The sequence below is a fragment of the Tachysurus fulvidraco genome, chromosome 9, assembly GCF_022655615.1.
Source record: "Tachysurus fulvidraco isolate hzauxx_2018 chromosome 9, HZAU_PFXX_2.0, whole genome shotgun sequence".
NCBI classification, from domain to species: domain Eukaryota; kingdom Metazoa; phylum Chordata; class Actinopteri; order Siluriformes; family Bagridae; genus Tachysurus; species Tachysurus fulvidraco.
In genome coordinates this window covers 17,698,484-17,721,444 of record NC_062526.1, presented here as the reverse complement: position 1 = coordinate 17,721,444, position 22,961 = coordinate 17,698,484, and the positions used below count along the sequence as shown (strand labels likewise).

General features: G+C 38.4%; 3 protein-coding genes and 1 pseudogene across 9 annotated transcripts in view; 2 read left to right on the top strand and 2 right to left on the bottom strand.

Annotated features, from left to right (window-relative positions):
- LOC113656616 overlaps nt 1–22,961 on the top strand; it is a 355,645-nt pseudogene that overhangs the window by 123,659 nt on the left and 209,025 nt on the right.
- Nucleotides 1–22,961, top strand: part of LOC113656619 (acetyl-CoA carboxylase 2) — a 332,529-nt gene that overhangs the window by 163,421 nt on the left and 146,147 nt on the right. The window lies entirely within an intron of this gene.
- On the bottom strand, nt 2,911–3,987 carry LOC113646505 (DNA-directed RNA polymerase II subunit RPB1-like). The gene is made up of 2 exons (XM_027152811.2): nt 3,761–3,987; nt 2,911–3,444 (listed from the first exon to the last, which is right to left on the bottom strand). Exons 1-2 carry the CDS (start codon nt 3,762–3,764, stop codon nt 2,960–2,962), a joined length of 489 nt encoding a protein of 162 aa, XP_027008612.2. The 5' UTR covers nt 3,765–3,987; the 3' UTR covers nt 2,911–2,959.
- LOC113638512 lies at nt 10,127–21,305 on the bottom strand. The gene is made up of 7 exons (XM_047818592.1): nt 20,707–21,305; nt 11,754–15,259; nt 11,012–11,353; nt 10,885–10,923; nt 10,641–10,754; nt 10,480–10,508; nt 10,127–10,327 (listed from the first exon to the last, which is right to left on the bottom strand). Exons 2-7 carry the CDS (start codon nt 11,911–11,913, stop codon nt 10,205–10,207), a joined length of 807 nt encoding a protein of 268 aa, XP_047674548.1. The 5' UTR covers nt 11,914–15,259; nt 20,707–21,305; the 3' UTR covers nt 10,127–10,204.

Genomic DNA, 22,961 nt, shown 5'->3' with positions numbered 1-22,961 from the left:
ACACGGGCCCTACAGGACCACTAACCACATTGCTTACCCAGATGAAAGCAGCCCGAGACCAGATGGTCCGGAACTCGGGCGAACCGGATCCAACCTGGTATAAGTGGTTACTTTCGGGAGATTGGATGACAGGATTAATGCGTGTAGGCATGACAATTTTTACAGTATTAGTAGTTATAGCCTGTGTTGCGTGCTGCGGAATACCTCTTCTACGCGCGTTGATTGACAAAACAGTCCACTCTCTCTTTGGACAATATATGCAGATGCAGATGATGGAAATGGATCCAGACTCATTCCCGCTGCTGGACAAGAACATTAGTGATTCGGACTGGAACTAGCTGCACATATACAGGACTGTAACATATTGGTGTATGTCCATGTTTGTCTGTATCCCGTGTGTGTGTATGTGTGTGTTTTTGTAAGTGTTGTGTACAGACTTATGGAGTGCATCCCATCCCGGCGTCCCCAGCGCCGCCAGCCAGTGCAACGACATCAGACGTGTGCCTGCCTTGAACCTGATTCTGAGGGTCTGGTGTACCGCTTTCATAGATATAATGACGATAACGCCCCACGCCTGGCCTGTTGCTCGTCTTGTAGAAGGTTAGGTAGGGAAGTATCCCTTTCGGCATACCGGTGGTGGTTATATCTTAGGCTTGAAAAGGAGCCCCAGCGGACTTGGCGATCGTATCCCTCCCTTGGATCGCACAGTCAGTGGATTACCCTGGAGGAGGACTCACGGCCTATCCCACTGATACTCTCACATGCAGACATCATGCTCGAAGAAGCGTCATGGGTGGTCATGCATCAACCTGACATGGACTACCAGCTTATGGATAGACTTATCCTGCGGGTTCACGCCTATGAACTCCGCCGGTGCATTTCCGTTGCATCACTGTATGGCCCTAAAACTAAGCATGCGTACCTCATATCACGCTATGTGCAGCAGCACGTTGTCCAGCAGTATTACTCTCTTTTCTTTTGTGGTTATCAACTGTGGACTACTCACACTAGTGGGGCACAAGCAGCCCTAGCGCGTCTACACCCGCAGCCAGCTTGGCTGGCTCAGTGCCTACAAACACGTAGAGACTCAGAAGTAGTGGTGATCCTTCCAAGAACATGTTACTCCCAAGCGTTCTCTGACATTTGGTATTCACTGAATAATAAACGGCGGATTAAAGCGCCATTGCCACGTTGGGTGTACGCGAGACACCACAATCATTATTGGTGGTGGCCCTAATTGTGACTGAATTCAGACTGTATACACACAAGCTCTGCTGTACATATGCTTAAGTAATGTGTTGGTATCTGTGTCTACTGGTCTATTGCCTGTTTTCTATATTGTATGTGAAGATTTGTTGCAGGCTATGTCGAACCCGCGGAGTAATCAGAGACAAGTCCAGCGTCCCCGCACGTGTGCCCGGTTAGAGGCGAGCCCGCGGGGTATCGCTTGTCGACTCGACGACGCTCCCGGTTACTGCTATACGTGCATCGTACTGGACAACGAGGTAGACCTGTCTGACTTCATCTGGAGGGACTTCAACCTGGGTGTATCACCACATCGGACCTGGCTGACATACCCTTCCCCACCGACGGCTGACACTTGGTTCACGTTGCTTGAGGACACACGCCCCGTATCACTTATCCTTGCACATGCAGATCTAGTCCTCCCTGAAGGACTGTGGGTTCATTCGTGCCAAGAGAATGATTATTCTCTGGACAGGGGATTGCTTTTGCGGGTACACACATACGAGATACGGCGTTCCTTCTGTGTGGCCTCGACGTATGGACGTGGACGTGGACGCGCACATGCGTATATTATTTCCCGCCATGTACGGCAGGCTGCCGTACGGCAGTACTGTACGGTATTCTTTTGTGGATATAAACTCTGGACATCGCACACCAAAGATGTGCAACAAGGTCTACAGGATATGCAAAGACCACCCACTTTCATGGACTCATGGGCAGGGGGTGATTCGGATGCGGTTGTTCCCATTACTCGAGCTTTTCACGCTTATTGCCACAAAGACATTTGGAGATCCCTGCGTGCAGGCCGTCACATCAGAGCCCCGTTGCCACAGTGGATTCAAACCATGCAGCGTAATCACCATTGGTGGTGGTCGTAGGGACAGCTAGTTTTCTTATGCCCTGCAACTGTTTTTTTTGTGTGTTTTTGTTTGTTTATTATGTTTCCTATACCTTTAGTATGTTTATACTGTATGTTTCGGTGGCCCTGGTGACATTGCTTTCACTGTCGCGCTATAAACGCGGGCAGAGTGAGAATTTTCCCTCAAATCTGACTCCAAAGAGGTTTTTTCGCTCACTCCTGGCTCACCTTTTGAGATAAGAGCATGTGTGACTTGTGGTATGTTTATGTTATGTATGTTTTTTAATGTGGGGGAATAATGTTTTGTTTTATGTTTATGTTATGTATGTTTTTTAATGTGGGGGAATAATGTTTTGTTTTATGTTTATGTTATGTATGTTTTTTAATGTGGGGGAATAATGTTTTGTTTTATGTTTATGTTATGTATGTTTTTTAATGTGGGGGAATAATGTTTTGTTTTATGTTTATGTTATGTTCGTTTTTGTTGAGGGGAAATAAGGTTTTGGTTTATGGTTTATTAGACGTTGGGGTGAAGGTCGTCGTGATCAGATAGATATATGGGTTAGTGGGTTTATATTGTCTAGAACACAGCGACATAGATTTTGTGAGACTGTACAGTCTCACAGGGGGGAATAATGTTGTGAAAAATCCCAGAACCCAGCATTAAAAAACAGAGAGACATGCCTTAAGGCGATTATGATTGGAGTCATAAGACACATGGGGATAAACCCCAGATGTTGTAATAATCTTAAGGTAATATATAACTAGAGAATAAAATAACCAAATAACCACACTTGAGTCAGAGGGTGGATAGAAGGTGATTTATTATTATTATTAAGGTGTTTTTATTAGGCCTTAGTAAAGGGGAGTAGTAGGAGTGTAATCTGGAGATCCAGGAGTGTAATCTGGAGATTCAGGAGTGTAATCTGGAGACGCAGGGTTAGAATCAGAGGGAGAAGATGGAAAGGTGGGAGAGAGGGGACGAACATAGGCATAAGGAGGGGGGGAGCCGGGAGTTCCAGGCTCACGGGTGCAAGGGTGAGCATGAGGACAGCCATCAGTTTGAGATCCCCTGTCCACGAGGTTTACCAGAGTGGTTTGAGAGGAGGACATGAGAACAGGAGGATTTCTTATAATATGGGATGGCAGATAAGCATGCGCAGGCAGTTCAGGAGAAATGAGCTGTTCCAGAAGCGTAGTGAGCTCAGAGATGATATGACGCAGTTGGAAGCGGCGATAGCCGGCCATGGGGTCAGCAGGCGCAGGTCTTGGATAGGGAGAAGGACGAGGGTCCCGGCGGGTGTAGCCAGGCTGAATTGACCGACCTGGAGGTGAAGGATCTAAGGAGAGAAAAGAGTAACTGACTTAGTAGAGATAGAGGAAATGAAGCTTGAGATATGTATATGTTAGCAAGCCCAGCCAGGGGATAAAAAGACAGGCTGAGATCATAAACAATTAACAGGCTTGAGAAGTTAAAGAACTCCACTTGTACACAAGCAATATTACAGCAGCAATAGCTTAACAATAGTAATGTTATAGAATGACGAATAGGTAAGAGCCTTTTTACATAATATCATGTGACATAAAATAGACTCATAGAGTGAATATAATCAGAAAACATCATATACAGGAGAAGATAGCAAAAGGGAAACTTACTCATTTTAGTTGAATGCAGGTTTACTCCTCAGGGCAGATGTCTGTCGTAAAAGACTCAGAAGCAAATGGCAAATGTAACTTTGACGAGGGAATGGAGCCCCTTTTTGTGCACATTTGTAATAACAAATGTAAACTTGTTATGAAAAATGGGAAAGACAGTGGTTCTCAGACCTTGGCCCATAGCGATAACATGTTAGGTAGAATGGAAAAGACCATTGTTCCCAGACCGTAGCTCATGAATTGTTATGGAAAATGAAGAAGACCATGGGTCTCAGACCTTGGCCCATAGCGAAAACATGTTAGGTAGAATGGAAAAAAACAGGGGGCCACAGTCCTAGGCCCTGAGAACTAAAGGAAGGAAAATCCATAAATGGGCATTTGGTGCTCATAAACATGTTGTGCAGACTGAAGAAGGCCCAGGTGTTTAGTCTAAAGTTATGCGAAATAAGGGAAGGAAAATCCATAAATGGGCATATGGGTGAAAGGTAATGGGAAATCAGGGGAAATTGGGTCCGGGTGTTTAGAGAACATAGTGGGTAATGCCGATAAAAACAGGTGATATGGCACCTGGGACTCCAAAAAATAGTGGGAAGCGAAGCGGGGGCGAGGAGTGTTAGGATATATATATATCCGGGGCGAGCGGGTCAGTTGGGGGTTGTTTTTATTTTCACAAGGACGTCGCGAGAGTTTTTGTTTCTTTCTTGATTGATTTGGCATGACATGCCCTTATGGGTTTTAATTTGTTACTTTGAATTTGGTAATTTGTTACTTTTAATTTGGCAATAATTTGTTACTATTAAATTTGGCAATTTGATACTTTGAATTTGGCAACTACAATTTGTTGGCTGATTGACCACAATAAAGAAGTTTGCTCATTCTTATCCAGGCCTGAGGAGTTTTCTCAGTTTTTTTGTAGTAATTATAGAGTTAACAGTGAAATTTAACTAAAAGCCTAAGAGAAGAGGACACCCTGTGATGTGTCGACTTGGAGACCGGCTCTGAGTTCCGACACGTTCACTTCGCTTGAGTTCAATACGGTATTTTAGTCAAACGTGCATGTGAGTGGGATGAAAATACCTCAAAGTTTCCCAGACGGAGCAAGATCATTTGAGTGAACAATTTGGGTCAAGTTTGCTCTCAAAATGTTCAAGTGTGCCCATTTGTATAATGTGGCTCTTTGCGGTAACACAGAAAAAAATGTGGCTCTTAGTCTCTGACTGGTTGGCCACCCCTGGTCTACACTAATCCAGAAATAGTATAGAATGACTTATTCAAGGCTAGAGGTCCGGAGGCAATACAGTTTTGTAAAAAAAAAAAATCTTTCGATAGAAGGGTATGCTACAGTATTACAGATCAAAATATATATAAGAGCATATAATCAAAGTATAATAAAATAATAGAACTCTAATTAAACAATAACACATTTTTAAATATATTTAAGGCATTGTACAAATACGTATGAAAATGTCTTATTCCTTTTGTTCTTTGCCACTTTCTGAATAAACTATTTTCCATGTAAAATAATCATGAAATCAAATTAATTAAATAATGTTTGTTGTTTTTTAAGGTTTCTTACTGGAAGCTTTTAACACTGGTGGTCAAAAGCATGAAATGCAACTAATAATGTACTGCATCATACATGATACTTCTGCAGTAAGGTAAACTAATATGTTAATTCCTGTAATTTATTAAATTAATGCAAATAATGACACTAATTATTATTATTATTATTATTATTATTATTATTATTATTATTATTATTATTATTCAATATTAATAATTTAGCTGCTATTAGCTCAGGAGTTCAGGTGCACAATCCATTCAAATTCAAATTCTCATTCTAAGCATTTATAGATATTGTGTGTGTGTGTGTGTGTGTGTGTGTGTGTGTGTGTGTGTGTGTGTGTGTGTGTGTGTGTGTGTGTGTGTGTGTGTGTGTGTGTGCAAAGAGTCACAAATAGACTTAGACAAATGCACTAATCCATTATGAACTCCATTTCCCCCAATATATTATATATTATTATATAAAGTCAAGTCAATCACACTTCTGTGAAATCAAACTGCTCACTTAGGAAGCAACACTGATTGACAATCAATATCACATGCTGTTGTGCAAATGGAATAGACAACAGGTGGAATTTATAGGCAATTAGCAAGACACCCCAATAAAGGAGTGGTTCTGCAGGTGGTGACCACAGACCACTTCTCAGTTCCTATGCTTTCTGGCTGAAGTTTTGGTCACTTTTGAATGCTGGTGGTGCTTTCACTCTAGTGGTAGCATGAGACGGAGTCTACAACCCACACAAGTGGCTCAGGTAGTGCAACTCATCCAGGATGGCACATCAATGCGAGCTGTGGCAAGAAGGTTTGCTACCAGAGCCCTGCAAAATTACCTCCAGCAGGCCACAAATATGCATGTGTCTGCTCAAAGGGATGGACCGATCCGATATTTTGGATCGGTATCAATGCCGATCCGAGCATTTTGAGTGGTTTGGGTATCAGCAGTGCGTGACCGATCCAAATCTGATAAGCGTGATCATGGCCTCCGGAACCATTATATGTGGGTGGGAAAGGACCCACCCACTTTTTAAGACCAATAATATTGGACCCACCCACTTTTACCATCTCTATTCAGCGCATATGTATTTTTTTAATTACTTTTCCGAGCGCCGCCAGTCGAAACCATTCTGCTTGAGGAATGCCCTAATTAATTAAACCCCATTCCGCATTTTAGCTACACTATTGACCATGCTCCTGCTTCCTGAAATCCATGGGCGTTGGAACCATTACATGTGGGTGGGGCAGGCCCCACCCACTTTTTATTTATTTCTGACGCCCATGCCCGTGTTGGTTGATTAATGAACAGCAAACATCATAGTCTATTGCTGGAACTTATAAGAAAAATACACATATATTAAATTATAATAATGAAAATAAATATAATCAATTTTATGGGAAATATGCTGGTATCGGAATCGGATCGGAAGAGAAAAAGTGGTATCGGTGCAGCCCTAGCTCATACGGTCAGAAACAGACTCCATGAGGCCAGAGCCGATCTTGACCTCCCTGGGGCCCTAAGCAAAATTCTGCTAAGGGGACCTCCTACCTGACCCGTGACCCATGTAAACCATTTGCCACACATTCACACTTGACAACCCACTGCTCCCACTACAAACCTCCCTCCTTTTAAAAAAGTTTGCTCCTAGTGAATATGCAATAGCAGATATCAGAAATTAAATTTTTACTAGTGTAAAATGTAATTCCTGGTATCAAGAATATGGTTACTACTAGAAATCACACTCTTAATATTTACATTTTAAGTATTGAAAACTGAATGCTTTATATCAAAAATCCATATCATGGGAATGTATAAAAGCTAAAATGGCTAATTCTTATTGACCTGGCATTATGCCCATTCCAATGTAAATACATTGGTTTCCATATTGCATTAACATTGTTGTAACCTTGATTGGGAGACTATAAACATTGTAATTTAGGAGTGCTATCACGCTACTTTTTGTACTGGTTCCCACACAGATGTTGCTGCTGGAAAGCTCGCGTGTCATTTTGTGCCCGATTGCACGCGCATATGAACTCATGTTCACGGGCGGTGCGGCGATCAAGCTGCTGTTTATAAACACTGTTGCCCTTGGGCATTTATTCACGCGAATGTTCATGCGATAAATTGTTGTGTGACAGACAGACAGACAGACAGGCCAAGAGATGCACTGGCAGCATTGCACAGCTAATTTAGCTAGTCAGATAGAGAGTTAAGCAACCGGTTTGGCAGTGGGTCAGTAATGGTGTTGGGTGGCATTTCTTTGGAAGGCCGCACAGTTCTCCATGTGCTTGCCAAGGGTAGCCTGACTGCCATTAGGTACCGAGATGAGATCCTCAGACCCCTTGTGAGACCATATGCCTAATGCAAGACAATGCTAGACCTCATGTGGCTGGAGTGTGTCAGCAGTTCCTGCATGGACTGGCCCGCCTGTTCCCCAGACCTGAATCCAATTGAGCACATCTGGGACATCATGTCTCGCTCCATCCACCAACATTAGAGGTCATACAGGCACGTGGAGGCCACAGACACTACTGAGCCTCATTTTGACTTGTTTTAAGGACATTACATCAAAGTTGGATCAGCATGTAGTGCATTTTTCCACTTCAATTTTGAGTGTGACTCCAAATCCAGACCTCCATGGGTTAATAAATTTGATTTTCATTGATATTTTTTGTGTTTTTGTTGTCAGCACATTCAACTATGTAAAGAACAAAGTATTTAATAAGACTGTTTCATTCACTCAGATCTAGGATGTGTTACTTAAGTGTTCCCTTTATTTTTCTGAGCAGTATATATATATATATATATATATATATATATATATATATATATATATATATATATATATATATGTATACTGTATATATTTACAGCACAGACAGTGAATACAATTAATATAATATATACACTACATACATATATACAATATAATATATATATACTAATAAATCATATTAGTATATATTATTATATGAGTCACTTCTGAACATTTGAGGACTTTAAGGGACACCTGAAGGTTAATTCATATTGTATTACATGCAAGAATGAACAGGGTGAATACTTAATTATTCCTCCTCTGATGCAAGACCATGTATACACACACACACACACACACACACACACACACACACACACACACACACACACACACATATATATATATATATATATATATATATATATATATATATATATATATATATATATATATATATATATATATATATGTCAGAACCACTTTGTCACAAGGGAATTAGATGATATGCATACAGTTAGTGTTGGCGGTATGGTTCTGTTCTGGGCAAGAATCCACGTGCCCGTCCATGCGCATGCATGGACAGAGCGGGGAGAGCAGCGACTAAAGAATAGAATGGACCCCCCTCACAGAACCGCTAGCATGCATAGTATTGATAAGCTCACTTACACGTTTTTGGAAAGTAATAAATGAATGGATAAATAGATAAATAAATAGAGGGAGAGAGAGAGAGAGAAACATGTGGAGATTTAAGACGTAAGCTGGTACAGCAAACATGGGTTCCGGCCTGGTGGAGTCGGGGTTGGAAGAGGGAGTTTAGATCGTGGCAGCAGCGAAGCGCTGAACGGTTCAATGAATGGGAATTTAAATGGTCGGGTAATACGGATGTCGTAACCGGATTGGTGCGCGTCGTGGACAGCTGATTAACAGCTGATGCACGCTTGACGACGTGGCCTGCCAGAACTAAGGCGTATTTTATTTTTTATTTTTTGAGTAACAAGCATGATGTGAATCCACTCAGCTAAGTGCAGCAGGGGAAGCTTCCCCTGAGCTGAGAGGATGGCGGCATATTTGCAACGAGCATGTAGTATATCCAAACAACTAGTGCAGCAGGGGAAGCTTCCCCTGAGCTGAGCGGATGGCGGCATATTCGCAGCGAGCATGTTGCTGTAGTAAGTTTATAAGCTATCCCTCCTGTTAGCTGGTGCGGGATCGGATGCTACGGAGACATCTTCCTGAGCGAGTAGAGAGAGAGAGGGACGGGTGGGTGCCATGCAATGCAATGCTTGCTATGCTATGTTACGTTTTGCTAGGTAATGCTATGCCTCGATACGCCTCGCTATGCTAGGTTATCAGGTGAGATTGTCAGCTACCTTCATAAGTTGCTCACATTTTCCTCAATGAACCCCTGAGTGCAGCATGAACTCTGTTCCCCGTCCTGAATTCTAAATTCTAGAGATTTTTCTTTATATATTGAACATTTCTGACAACAAATACAAATAACTTAGATGGACAGATTAGACAAAGATGTTTATATAAAATAGGGCTAATAGAAACTATTTAAGTATGCACTTCTATGTTACTGGGTGCAAGCCGCTGTGACGAGAAAGAGGATTCGCCAGTTGAGACTCTTTCATGTTTCTGTTTGAAATCTAATGTTGTTTATAGTTACACTATTGAACAGTAGTGTAATGCAGACTGGTTATCTATTATTTTTTTTCCTAGTTCAGCTATAATTATAAGAAAGGTTACATTAACATATTATATCAAATTCTTTTTGACATTTTTAATATCAAAAAGTTTTTTCATCTTTATGCAAAATTAATGCGTTCTTTATCTTAAAATAAAAAATGTTTCTTTTTGAAGGTAAATATTTTATTACATTGAATACCAATTTGATAGACAGTAACACAGCTCAGAATAAATGAGATGTACATAATATTAATAAATACAAAGATACCATAGATCTACATAGTTACCATATTATAGTTATGATTAAATGCAATGTATTTTCTGTCATTATAATATGCAGGAAACTATGACCACCTCCTCTATCAGCTCAACATTGTTTATCATTAGTAGCAGTACATTATACATTATGTCAACTCGTAATCACATCTTTTCTAAATTATTGTCTGATAGCAGAATATACAACATGTGTATATATTATTTCACTACTTCTTCCTGTCTTCTTTGTTTTCTTCTTAGAGAACTGCAGAGCAGCGTAGTTCACTGAATCACTCTCTTGCTCCTGCAGTAATACAGAAAACATGTCAGAGCAGTGGAAAGGGTTTATTTCTGCTCCATAGAAGATATGCCTTCATAAGCTACAATGAGTAGTCATAGTATTCTCCTATAAATTCTATGCCAATGTATTTTTTAAATATGTATTTTCAGATTTACCTCATCATCATGTCCGTCAGTTATATCACCTGAAGTAAAACAGAAAAAATGTTTTAAAAAAGTTTTTTCCATAACTTCAATATATTTGTTTTCATTTAATGATGCACAAAATAACATTGTATATTTTATATTTTTGTTACATTAAAAATGTAAAAATATACCAGTGTGTGTTTTTCTGTGCTTCAGTATGATGAAGATCAGGACACCAAGAAGAAACACAGTCACTGAACCAAACACCACAGTCATTATGAAGAACACAGCAGGAGACACTGAACCTTGAAAAAAGGGGGGAAAATGCTTTTGCAACTAAATCATATTTTGAATTGTTAAACATTGACAAACATATAAATATGATTTTATAGAGAGGCTGTACATGTCTTTTAATAGAACAGAAAATTAACAAACCTTCTGATCTGTCTGAGAGAGACAATGTTTTATTTCCTGCTGAAAAAAGGAAACATTATTTGTATAAACATCAGTCATATCAAGCTACTACTAATTTACAGAAACTCTTCATTCTTTATAAATTTACTTTTCAGTTGTAAATATGTGGAGTTACTAAAGATCATTTTCTCAGTGAAGCTGCAGTAATATAGTCCTGTATCAGAGACGTTTACTGCAGTGATTTTGAGAGATGTTTTACTGCCATGAACAGACATCACTATTCTCTCACTCTCACTAAAGAAGTAACACGACTCTGATGAAGCTGATGGAAAAAACCTTTTACAACCAAGAAGAAGTGGAACTGAATCACTCATGTGTTTAAACCAGAAGATCGTATCTGGAAGTTTCAGATCATGTTGGCACCAAATAGTGACGTTATCTCCAGCTTCTGCCTCCAAAGTTAAAGAGTTCTGAGTCTCTGAAAGCAAACCTGCAACCAAGAAAACACACTCCTTATGTATAACATGTAAATTATTTTCTTATCAATATTCCAGAAATATATTACATTTAGGATTAATTTGTGCTGATCCATATGTTTCCAAATAACTGCCTAAATAACACATTAACTGAATATAATATTGTTTAGACACTGAGAAATTTAGACAATGTGAAATATTATTACAAAATTTTCATTTGTTTGGTTTTAACTTAAAATTTTCATTTGTTTGGTTTTAACTTAAACAGACAGCTAATTAAGTTCTTATTTTAATTTGTGCTATGAAGTTTTATTGTGCAAGTATGTGGTGACTATTTAGACAAAATCAAATCTTACAGGTCTGTAATATGTTTGTCAGTTAATTTAATTTATTAATAAGGTTATTATCACTTACCTGTGATGCATAGGAACAAAGGCAGAGTCATAATCTGAACCACTGCTGTTGCTGAGCCACATGCCAATGTGTATGAGGTGAGACAGACAGAGGAAACTGTGTTCAAACCAAATGATGATTTATCTGTGTGTAGGGGGTGTGGTGAGTATATCAACAGCATGTAACAGATTTTTAATTTACAATTGTTTTAAGAAGGATGCAGCATTCTTTCTTTTTCAGTAAGACCAGCACATTTTCCAGTAATGTTGATTTGTGTTCAGCTGAACTGAAATAGACAGTTTGTAATAATTCCAAAGTGGATGTACACTTAGTATATTCACAACACTCAGATCCTGTGGAGGTTAAAAAGGACACTATAAAGGGAACAGTTTAACATCCCAGGGTTTACAGCTGAAAATGGGTTGGTTAAAACTGGCAAATGAATCTGATCCCTACATTGTACAGTATATATTTGTATAGATTATGTCATAGCATTTTACATAGTAAAATATGTAAAGTAAATTTTTCTAAAATATTTGTCACCTGACTTTTGTCTTTCTTCTGTTATAATACTGGCCAATAGTCCTTCTCAAAATATAAATTAAATGTAAACAATGTAAATAGGACATGTATAAGAGAACTAAGGAATGTTTCTGAAATTTATTAGCTGAAAATCTGAAAAGGCAGGTACTGAAAAGTCTTGTAGCACATAAACATACAGTATATTTGTGATAAAGCAGATACTAACACCATTGTTCCTTACAGACTCTTGGAAAATAGACAAATCGTAAAATATAAAGACTGTATTGCATTTTAGTATATTAAAACATTATCAAAATCTCATGTGATTTATGCCCAATAAATCTAATACTGTTGATCACATAACAAAATACTTAACCCCTGGATGAGCAGATTTGTATTTAAGCATTTAGGTTCATTGATTTTAATTTTTTTATTATACAAAATTAGGTTAAAGAATGAAAACAAATTCCTCCTCATGCTGTTTCATTTGTTATGTAGGATACTGTATGTGTAAAATGAATGCACTTCATGGTGATTTGATGCACCTCAACACTCAATACACCGGTATTCTGGAGGTGACATTGTTAATGGTTGGTCCAAGCAAAACCATGTACTATGAAATACAAAGACATAAAAATCTTCCACTAGCACAAAATAAAGTCACTTTACAGTTAAACATATACAGTGAAAATAAATATACCAGAATCAAGTAGTATCTTGCAATGAGAGATCAACACTGCTTTGTTGATATTTTGTCACCGATGTGTTATGTGATCACATGGATTTATTTGTGTGTCATTGTCTGTATTAAGTCTGCACTTAACTAGCTCACCATGCTTTATTACAGTACAGTAAGTCAACTACTAGTCAACTATGCAGTTTGGACTTCTGAGAAAAAGCTTCTGAGCAGCACAAATGATTTTTGATGATTTTTTGTTTTGTCAACCTCTGAGGTTCAAAATTTGCACAATATATAGTAATGTATGCTTATTTAGAATCACGTGTTTTGATTTGTATCAAATTGCAAATTAATGTGCTGTGATATTATTGTTAATAGTATTGTAACTTTGGGGAAGATTTCATGCATGAATGGAATGCCTTATTTATCTAATAGTTGATGCACATGGTAACATTTCATGCTACAACATGTTTCATTTAGCAAAGGGTTGAGAAAAAAGCAATTGTAAAGTATTAGAATAGAGAGAGTCGTAGCCTTTTTATACTAATGATATGAAATGTGTCCATTTAATTGTTTAAACATTTTTTTTGTCCTTCAGTAAACCACTGTGTGTGATCTAACCCTAGCTATGGAAAATAAAAATAGTTTTTGTGGCTTTGATGCAGCAAGTAGGGGCAAGAGGTTGTTTTTGGTGGTGCAATGAAAAGAGACGAGCATCAGCTTTGCGGTTGGAAAATATTAAAACCACTGTGAATGTCTTTCTCTGAAATGGACAGATGCATTTGTTTAAACAAAAGCTTGTGGTTGGTTGTGTAGTCTGTGCATGTTTAGAGCTGTTTATAGTCCAATCCAAAATTAAATTAAATAAATGTGTATTTGGTCCTATATTATTGTATATCAGTATAATTTTTTATTTAATATATGAGGGAATCCTATTAGATCAGTTGGTAAAATAGTATGTACAGAAAAACACCACATTGAAAGTTGAGACTGTCCCCTCTAGCTTTACAAATGTAGAAATGTATACTAGTAACTGTGATATTAATTTAGGTATTCAAAGCCTAATAATCCTGGAAAGTATGATAAGGGCACTGCTGGTTAAAAGGTTACATACAGTATAGCAAGGAAAGAGGGACAAAGTCAGTAGAATAAAATTTATTATATCAGGAATTATTTTTCTATTGTATCCACAATTCTTTCAAGAAAAACTACCGCCAAACAAAGTTTCAGTCCTGTCCTTCAGACACTAGATTTAGACATTGTACACCAATTTCCTTCTCTTTCACCTGGTTTCTAAATAAATTTTAATTTGAACATGGATATAGTGTATACCAAAACATTTACAAAATATGGATTTACAAACATCAATAAATAAAGAGATAACAAAGAGATTGAAAAGGTTTATGTTTATCAGAATTTTGGTATACCACAAAAAACAGCTGTGTGAAGCTGACTGAAACAAGTCAAGAATAAACACACAAAAGAACCTATTCCGGGCTGCGGTGTAAGAGGCTTCAGACCCTGCTGTTACAGGAAAATAATACACTTCACAGTGGTAGTAAGTCTCACTTGTATCAGGCTACACCACCTGATGTGGACTAGTTTCCTAATATAACATGCCTTATTGTTTTTTGTTTCTCATGTTTTCCTCAAAGCCATATGTGATGGCAGAACAGAGGTGAACATGACACCTGAATCTCTAAAAAGCTGTGTTAGTAAATGTAATGTCACTTATAATACATATATATTACTGATGTATGATAAAATGTTACAATACAGTAGTCCTAAATTTTGGAATAAAATGTTGTGGCTAGAAGCTGCATTCTTAATGGTCCCTTTTTGGTTTGTTTGAAAATAATTTAAACCCTGTTCAGCTATTAATAGGAAAGAAAATTGTATTAGAGGTGAGGACTTTTCTTTATGCCTCCATAGAAGAGCATATGTATAAAAACTTTTTTTTTAAAGTAAACTTATTGACTCCACAGCACCATTGTATTCTTGGATCTGATTGGTTAACCTCCAAGATCCCAACCAATCTGGTTTTAAAAGAGCCCTTTGGGATGTCTCTGAGAAACTACATGCTACTAGATCAGCTATCATCTGTGCTCTGTCCTCGTCCTCCTCGACCTTTCAGCAACGTTTGATACAGTCAACCACAAGACCCTCAGGAGTCTTGGAATTTGCAGATGAGCAAGGAAATGGTTTGCTTCCTACCTGAAAAGTCATATCAGGTAACATGGAGGGGAGTGACATCTGATTCATGCAAACACTCCACTTTTGTCCCATAGGGCTCAGTATTTGTCCCTCTTCTTTTCTCTCTGTATACCTACGGAGCCCGCCTGGTCACCCCTTGGAGAAAAGAAAACAAGACCCGCAAATCCGTGATCACGGTTTTGTAATTCGACCCCTCAGTTTATAAACCGTACTCACGGATTATTAAACTGTTCCCTCAGTTTATAAATAGTACTCACGGATTAATAAACCGTACGCACGAGTTAACAATCCGTGCTCTCAGATTTGTAAACCGTACCCTCAGTTTTTGTAATCCGTACCCACAAATCCATAAACCGTGCGCACGCTTTCGCAATCCGTACCCACGGTTTTGCAAACTGTACTCACGGATTTATAGCCCCTCCCTCATTTCAGACATCTGTAGTACGCAAGCACGACAACAGAACAAGATTCCGGGTACGTTGTTAATATTATCTGGTTATTCTACTAATCAATATATTCACTGCATGCTTAAATTCGCCATCGTGGCGGATAATAGACAACGGATAATGTATATAATGTATATATGTGTGTTTATGAATCAATGTTTATTTTAAATAGATTGTACAGATTACTGCCCAACTGTGTTAAGAAAGAAACAGTCACATACTGCCTGACCACCTAGAAGAAACACACAGACAGATATATAATTATCTAATTATAAGATAATATTAGGTAAATAGGCTATAATTAATGAATATAACAGACCAATTCTCTCTCTCTCTCTCTCTCTCTCTCTCTCTCTCTCTCTCTCTCTCTCTCTCTCTCTCTCTCTCTCTCTCTCTCTGTTTACTCTTAGGTGTTTAAAGCTGGCCTCCATCAACCTTGACATCAGATTATTCCTGGGATAGGATGGACAGATTTAGTCTAATTCAGTATTACTTTGACCTGGGTCTACGTTATAAAGAAATCCTTAAATTTTTAAGTGTTAAACATGGAATTAGTATCAGCATGAAGACACTTAAAAAAATCCTAAATTGAAATGGACTATTTCGAAGAAAAAATTTTGACAACTTATTTAATGTTATTCAGTTTGTAAGGGAGGAGCTCCAAGGCTCAGGACCATTGTATGGATATAGATGGATGTATAGTAAATGCAAGGAAAGAGGATTTCATGTGCGCAAAGAAGACATCCGCCTCATTCTGTCAACTCTTGATCCATTGGGCACAGAAATGCGAAGAAAAAGAAGACTGCACAGGAGAGTGTACTTTTCAAAAGGCCCCAATTTTGTGTGGCATGTTGACTCTTACGACAAATTGAAGCCATTTGGCATATGTATCAATGGGGCTATTGATGGATTCTCAAGGAAAATACTATGGCTGAATGCATATTGCACAAGCAGTGACCCTAAAGTCATAGGAGGTTACTTCCTTAAAACAGTAAGAACTTTTGGTGGCTCGCCTCAAATCCTGAGAGCAGACATGGGAACAGAAAATAGTGTTATTAGGGACGTTCAAAGGTACTTGTGACGTGGTGATGCCGATCAACTTGCTGGAGAAAGAAGCTTCATCTATGGCAAAAGTACAGCCAACCAAAGAATTGAGAGCTGGTGGGGTATTCTTAGAAAAGAATGTGTGGATTTATGGCTTGAATATTTTCACCAGATTAAAGATGAAGGCTACTTCGATGGTAGCTTTCTGGACAAGAACCTTGTGTTATTCTGTTTCCTGGGTTTGATCCAGGTAAATATTGAACACACACGGTGCATTTTTAAATACATTTTTAAATGCACATCAATTTGTTTATTTGATAGGGTTTACAAGGCCCATGAAACAGAAAGAGAGATAATACACAATACTTTTTATGGCTTTTACAGGAAGAGCTGGATTCGACCAAAGACACGTGGAACAGCCACCTGATTCGTCCATTAAGAAATAGCCTTGTACCCCATGGTCGGCCGGATGTCATGTACACCCTTCCTGAATTATATGAGACAGAAGACTACATAAGCCAAGTGCCAGTGGAAGACTGTGACACCTGTGAAGATCAATGTATCCATTGGTCTGACATCCCTTGTGATGAGGACATTTTCAGCCTGTGTTCACACAACATGGCACAAAATCAGCTGCGTATTCCCAAGGAAAGGTTTACAGCACTTAATCTGTATCTTGCACTAAGACAAGAGCTTACTACAGTGTTAAATATTGTGAGATAAAGACATGTTAAACCATTAGCACTAAAAAGTTGTTATGGACAGTTTAACAGACAGTTCTTTCATTAAATTATTATTATTAGAGTTCCATTCATTTCACAGATGTAGATATTATGTCTTAAATGTTATTGATAAAGTCTTGTTTACTTCATATGCATAGTTTAATAAAAGGAGACAGCTTTCTTTTTGATTCATTTTCTTTATTTTTTAAAACTGTAGTCAGTTGAAAAGTATTAATTAATGAACTCCTAATGAATAACATTTCAACATTAAATTTTAAACATTAAACTTTTTCTTACAATATACTGTATTGTAGGAATACTATTTAGACAGTGTAAATTCTGAAAACATAAGTACATTTAAACTGAATGTGAATCTGTATGCGCTGTGTAACACATATATCACATTGTAACACTGCTGTAAGAACATCTGAGATTTTATGAAACATTATCTTGTGCAGGATAAAAAGTTTATATCAGGAAACTGTGTTTGAGGTGGAGACTGTGAATGATACAAAGAAACAGTCATATCCTGCTGCACATACTGTCTGACCACCTAGGATGAACACAGATAGACAGATATAGATAAATGCATGTCTAATTAAGGAATATAACAGACCTATTCTTTGATATTATTGGCATCCTTACCTTTACACAATATCCATCACCCATATGTTTGCATCAAGGATGTTTATGAACTCCTCTGCAAGCTCAGGGTATGAAGTATAATTGTTTGGAACTTCTAACACACATCCACAGGTGTGGTACTGGGGAGATCTTGTGAAGGAAGTTTGTGGCTGCACAAATCGGACATGAATAAACCTTGCAACAAGGAGGTCAGCTCCTACCAAGAAAAAATGTATTAACAATTTCAAATGTATACAAACAATTTAACAGTGCACAACAGCACAAATGCATAACAGTTTATTAAAGTATATGATTTTACAGTTGTATGTAATATAAAACTATATATTTAATAAATATAATGAAAGAAACAAAACACCTATGCAGAAACGCAGAAATTTCCTGAGCTGAACATCACTACAGTGCTTGATGAACCTCTTTAGATAATCCATGACCTGGCATTCTCTGTTATTAAGTGTTTCATGTTGTAATATGGCTATAACTTTTCTTGCTGTTGGAGTAAGGCTCATCATCAATTCACTTAGTCCCCCTGGAGGTAGTTTCAGTTTTTTCAACACCGGACTCCAACATTCTGCTATGTAAGCTGGATCTTGCACAATTTCTTTGTGTGCCACATCAAGTAAGATCTGCTTGGCATTTTTCTCAGTTATAAGAAGTTTCACATCATGAGCTTCCAAGAATTCAACCCATTCTTCTCGTTCAGAGACAGATGTAAAGTCTCTCATTGCTTCTTCAACAAGCTGCTTTTCCTCTTGAGAAACTATTTCCAGAAATGCTGTTAAGAGCTCATCCTCATCAATGTTAAGTCTAAGACAATGACACAGAAAAGGCTTGGCCAGCACAATGGGAAAGTATTGAACAGTGTTATAACCAAGAACCATCACTTTAGCTACATTTTCCCATTCATCTTTCATATCATGCCTTGGCATGGGTACTTTTAGTGTGTTTCCTGATGTACATTTCATGATAAATGTACCCCAATACTCACTCAATGCATCTCTAAAAATTCCACCATTGTCTTCTCCTTTCTCTGTGCTACCATTAGGTAGGACCATCTCAATTTCTATAAGACAATGATTGACAGATACTAAGCCATCTGTAAAGGCTGCATTAAGATCTTTGAAAATGTTTCCCCTGCGAAGTCTTAACTTTGTGGTTTGTAACTGGTCTTGCACTATTTCAGTGGGTTCCATTGGTAGAGTGTCATCAAGCATACCGTCTTCTAAAACTGCATATCCAAACTGAATTTCTTCATCAACTGAAATTGAGCTATGTATTACATTCATAGTGCCTGGTTCTATCAACACTACACTGTTGTCTGACAAAAAAGGTGAATCAGCAATGGATCGGTTGTCCTCAGTTATGACAACAAGTTCTTCCTCACATTCACATGCCTCAGCAGTGGTAGAAGGACCTTGTTCAACTGCAAATCCATCTACTGTTTTAATGCTTGTACTTGGAGTTGTGTCTATCCTCTTGCAAGATAGATACAGTCTCAGCATCTTTACCTTCCTCAGTTCATATTGTTCACCTAATGTTGTCTGTGGATGTAGTTCTTCTTCTGTGAAGTCTCTCAATTTCAATTTAAATTCAGTTATATCTCCTAGCTTATTTTTCTCATTTGGAAAGAACAGCTCCTTGCCACACTCTAACAGTTCTGCCATGGTAGCACTCTTCAAAGCTTTTAAATGTCTGGTTCCACCACCACGCTTTTCTTTGATCTGGACAAAGGAGCCACTAATCTCTTCAAACAGTCCAATTTGGTAACTTTGCTCTGTTTTTTGGGCATTTGAGTTTCCACTGAGCTTTTCTGAACGATTATCACCATTCTTCCTCTTGCAGGCCCGCTTTTCTTGCAATTTTGACATGAGGTTTTCTGTTGCTTTAGAAAATGTAGTGCTATTTCCTTCTAATGCAGCTACTTCTCTTCTGCAGTACTGTCTTATTGCTATCTGGTCTCCAAATCTGGGGACATATGTCAAAAGCTGTTCATCTGACATACTATTGACTGCATTGCAGTCAATCTAAAAGAAAGAGGAAAAATTTTTTTCAAAAATGTTTAATTTTTGCAAGATAATCAGCCAGCAAAAGCTTTATATATGTTTTAAAAGGTTAATGACCCTCATGTTGTTTAAAACCTGTAATTGACTTTCTTCTGTGGAACACAAAAGAAGACATTTTAAGAAATAATATTTAAGTGATTGAATTAATTGAATTGTATTAAGCCAAAGAATCTGTGCATTATTCGTATTGTATTGGTTTTTACCTTCTCCTCTTGAAAAGTTGACACAGTAAGGTCATCCAACTCTCTGTCATATTTTAGAAAATTAAGGAAATTCTCCATTTAAAAAAAATGAAGCTTAAACACATTGCGTTTGGAGCTGTTGTCGTGCTTGTGGATTACAGATGTCTGAAATGAGGGAGGGGCTACAAATCCGTGAGTACAGTTTGCAAAACCGTGGGTACGGATTGCGAAAGCGTGCGCACGGTTTATGAATTTGTGGGTACGGATTACAAAAACTGAGGGTACGGTTTATTAATCCGTGAGTACGATTTATAAACTGAGGGAACAGTTTAATAATCCGTGAGTACGGTTTATAAACTGAGGGGACGAATTACAAAACCGTGATCACGGATTTGCTGGTCTTGTTTTCTTTTCTCCAAGGGGTGACCAGGCGGGCTCCATACTGGGCTCCGTAGTATACTCATGCTCTTGGTAAAGTTATTTCCTCACATGGGTTTTCTTACTACTGCTATGCTGATGCTACACAACTTATCTTCTCTTTCTTCCCTCAGATACCACAGCTTCTGTTCAGATCTCAGCATTTCTATCAGACATATCATCATAGTTGACAGCTCGTCAGTTGATGCTCAATCGTAGCAAAACTGAACTGTTGATCATCCCAGGTGATTCATCCCCTTGTTATGATTTTGCAATATACCTGCATAAGGAGCTGATCTCCCCTTTAATAACAGCTTGCAAACTTGGGGAAACCATGAATAATCAACTGTCCTTTTCCTCGCATGTTGACAATGTGACACTCTCGTGTCGTTTCCTTCTTACAGTAGTACAACATTAGATGGATTCTGCCATTTTTGTCCACATATGCTGCTCATTCTTGTTCAGTCTATTGTCATCTCAAGACTGGACTACTGCAACTTACTGCTGGCAGATCTACCTACAGTATGAATGCAATTGGTCCTCTGCAAATGAACCAAAAAGCAGCTGCATGACTTGTTTTCAACCTGCCTAAGTTCTCGCATACCCCGCTGCTGCACCCCCTCCACTGGCTTCCAGTAGCTGCACACATCAGATTCAAAACACTGATGCTTACCTACAAAGCCAAAAATGGACCAGCTCCCTCTTACCTCAAAGCCCTCATCACTCATCACCATGTCTATGGGTAAGAGGTAAATATACTACAAGACTCTTTTCTGTTTTAGTCCAGAGGTGGTGGAATAAACTTCCCCTAGGGGTCTGGACAGACGAGTCACTGGCTATTTTTTTAAATGACAATTGAAGACGCACTTCTTCAGATAATTGAACTAGCATTTTCTTCCCTGTTTGTTGTATGTGTATGTGTATTTTTATTTATTTTTTTTAAATAGAGATTTAGGCTCATGGTATGTTAAGTCTGTAACCTAGTGTACCAGAGTTAATGTATTCAATGATAGAGACTTAAAAGCACTTTTGTATGTTGCTCTGGATAGGGCCGTCTGCCAAATACTGTAAATGCAAATGTAAATGGTTAGAAAGTGTTGAATGATAAACTGCAGCTCTGACGGTTTTAATATAAATGTGCACGGGAAGATAACAAATCTGAACATGAAGAGAACGAAGGTATTTTTAAAGAAAAATATTAACAAGCAGACACGCAAAATAATCCGGGAATGCTGACTGCCCCCTACTGGTGAAATACTCATGCATCCTGTCATGCAATTTCATTGAAACACTCCCAGGAAATAACAACAAACCTTTTCACTCGTAAATATATCTGAAGATGTATTACCTTCTGCTCCGCTCTGCATTCACAAACTGGTGTTCAAACATGCCCCAGCATTCACAATAGCAACTAATAGCATTTTTAATGGCACTGTTGGTATTGCCAGGATAATTGCTTTGAGTTTTCAAACGTTCCCTCTAAGGGCATTGTGTAATTGAATACTGTTCTTACTCATCGAGATATTCTGTATGATGTGCTTCATCTAAACACAAGAATAACTAAGAGATTTCATGTCATTTTTATGTGTGCAGAAATATGGGATTTGGGGTAACGAGGTGGCGGATAGGCTGTGGAAAAGGACACTGACAAAAGAGAAGAAGCGCAGATTAGTATGAGTAAAGCAGAGGTTAAGTGCATAATATGGGTGAAAGTTAATTAGAGGATAGGGTTAGAGGATAGGATTAGAACTGGAAATAGGAGAGAAGATGCAGTGATGACTAGATTAAGGTTGGGACATTGTTCATCGAATAAAACACTAAAGCTGTTAGGAAAGCACCAGACAGGTGCTCTCTAATCCACATACATTATATATATATATATATATATATATATATATATATATATATATATATATATATATATACACACACACACACTCACTGGTCACTTTATTAGGTACACCTGTCCAACTGCTCGTTAACGCAAATTTCTAAACTCAATGCATTTAGGCATGTAGACATGGTCAAGACAATCTGCTGCAGTTCAAACCAAGCATCAGAATGGGGAAGAAAGGTGATTTAAGGAACTTTGAACGTGGCATGGTTGTTGGTGCCAGACGCACAACACGTTGACCCTTGAGGCGGATGGGCTACAGCAGCAGAAGACCACACCGGGTGCCACTCCTGACAGCTAAGAACAGGAAACTGAGGCTACAATTTGCACAGGCCCACCAAAATTGGACAATAGAAGTTTGGAAAAATGTTGCCTGGTCTGATGAGTCTCGATTTCTGCTGCGA

Excerpts from the sequence above, each read along its gene's own strand:
- LOC113638512 (XM_047818592.1), bottom strand. The coding sequence starts at position 11,913 with ATGCTGTTGATATACTCACCACACCCCCTACACACAGATAAATCATCA. Across the intron at positions 10,755-10,884 it reads TCTCTCAGACAGATCAGAAG|GTTCAGTGTCTCCTGCTGTG; the intron begins GTTTGTTAATTT and ends CCTTTTTTCAAG. Across the intron at positions 10,328-10,479 it reads CTGACGGACATGATGATGAG|GAGCAAGAGAGTGATTCAGT; the intron begins GTAAATCTGAAA and ends GTATTACTGCAG.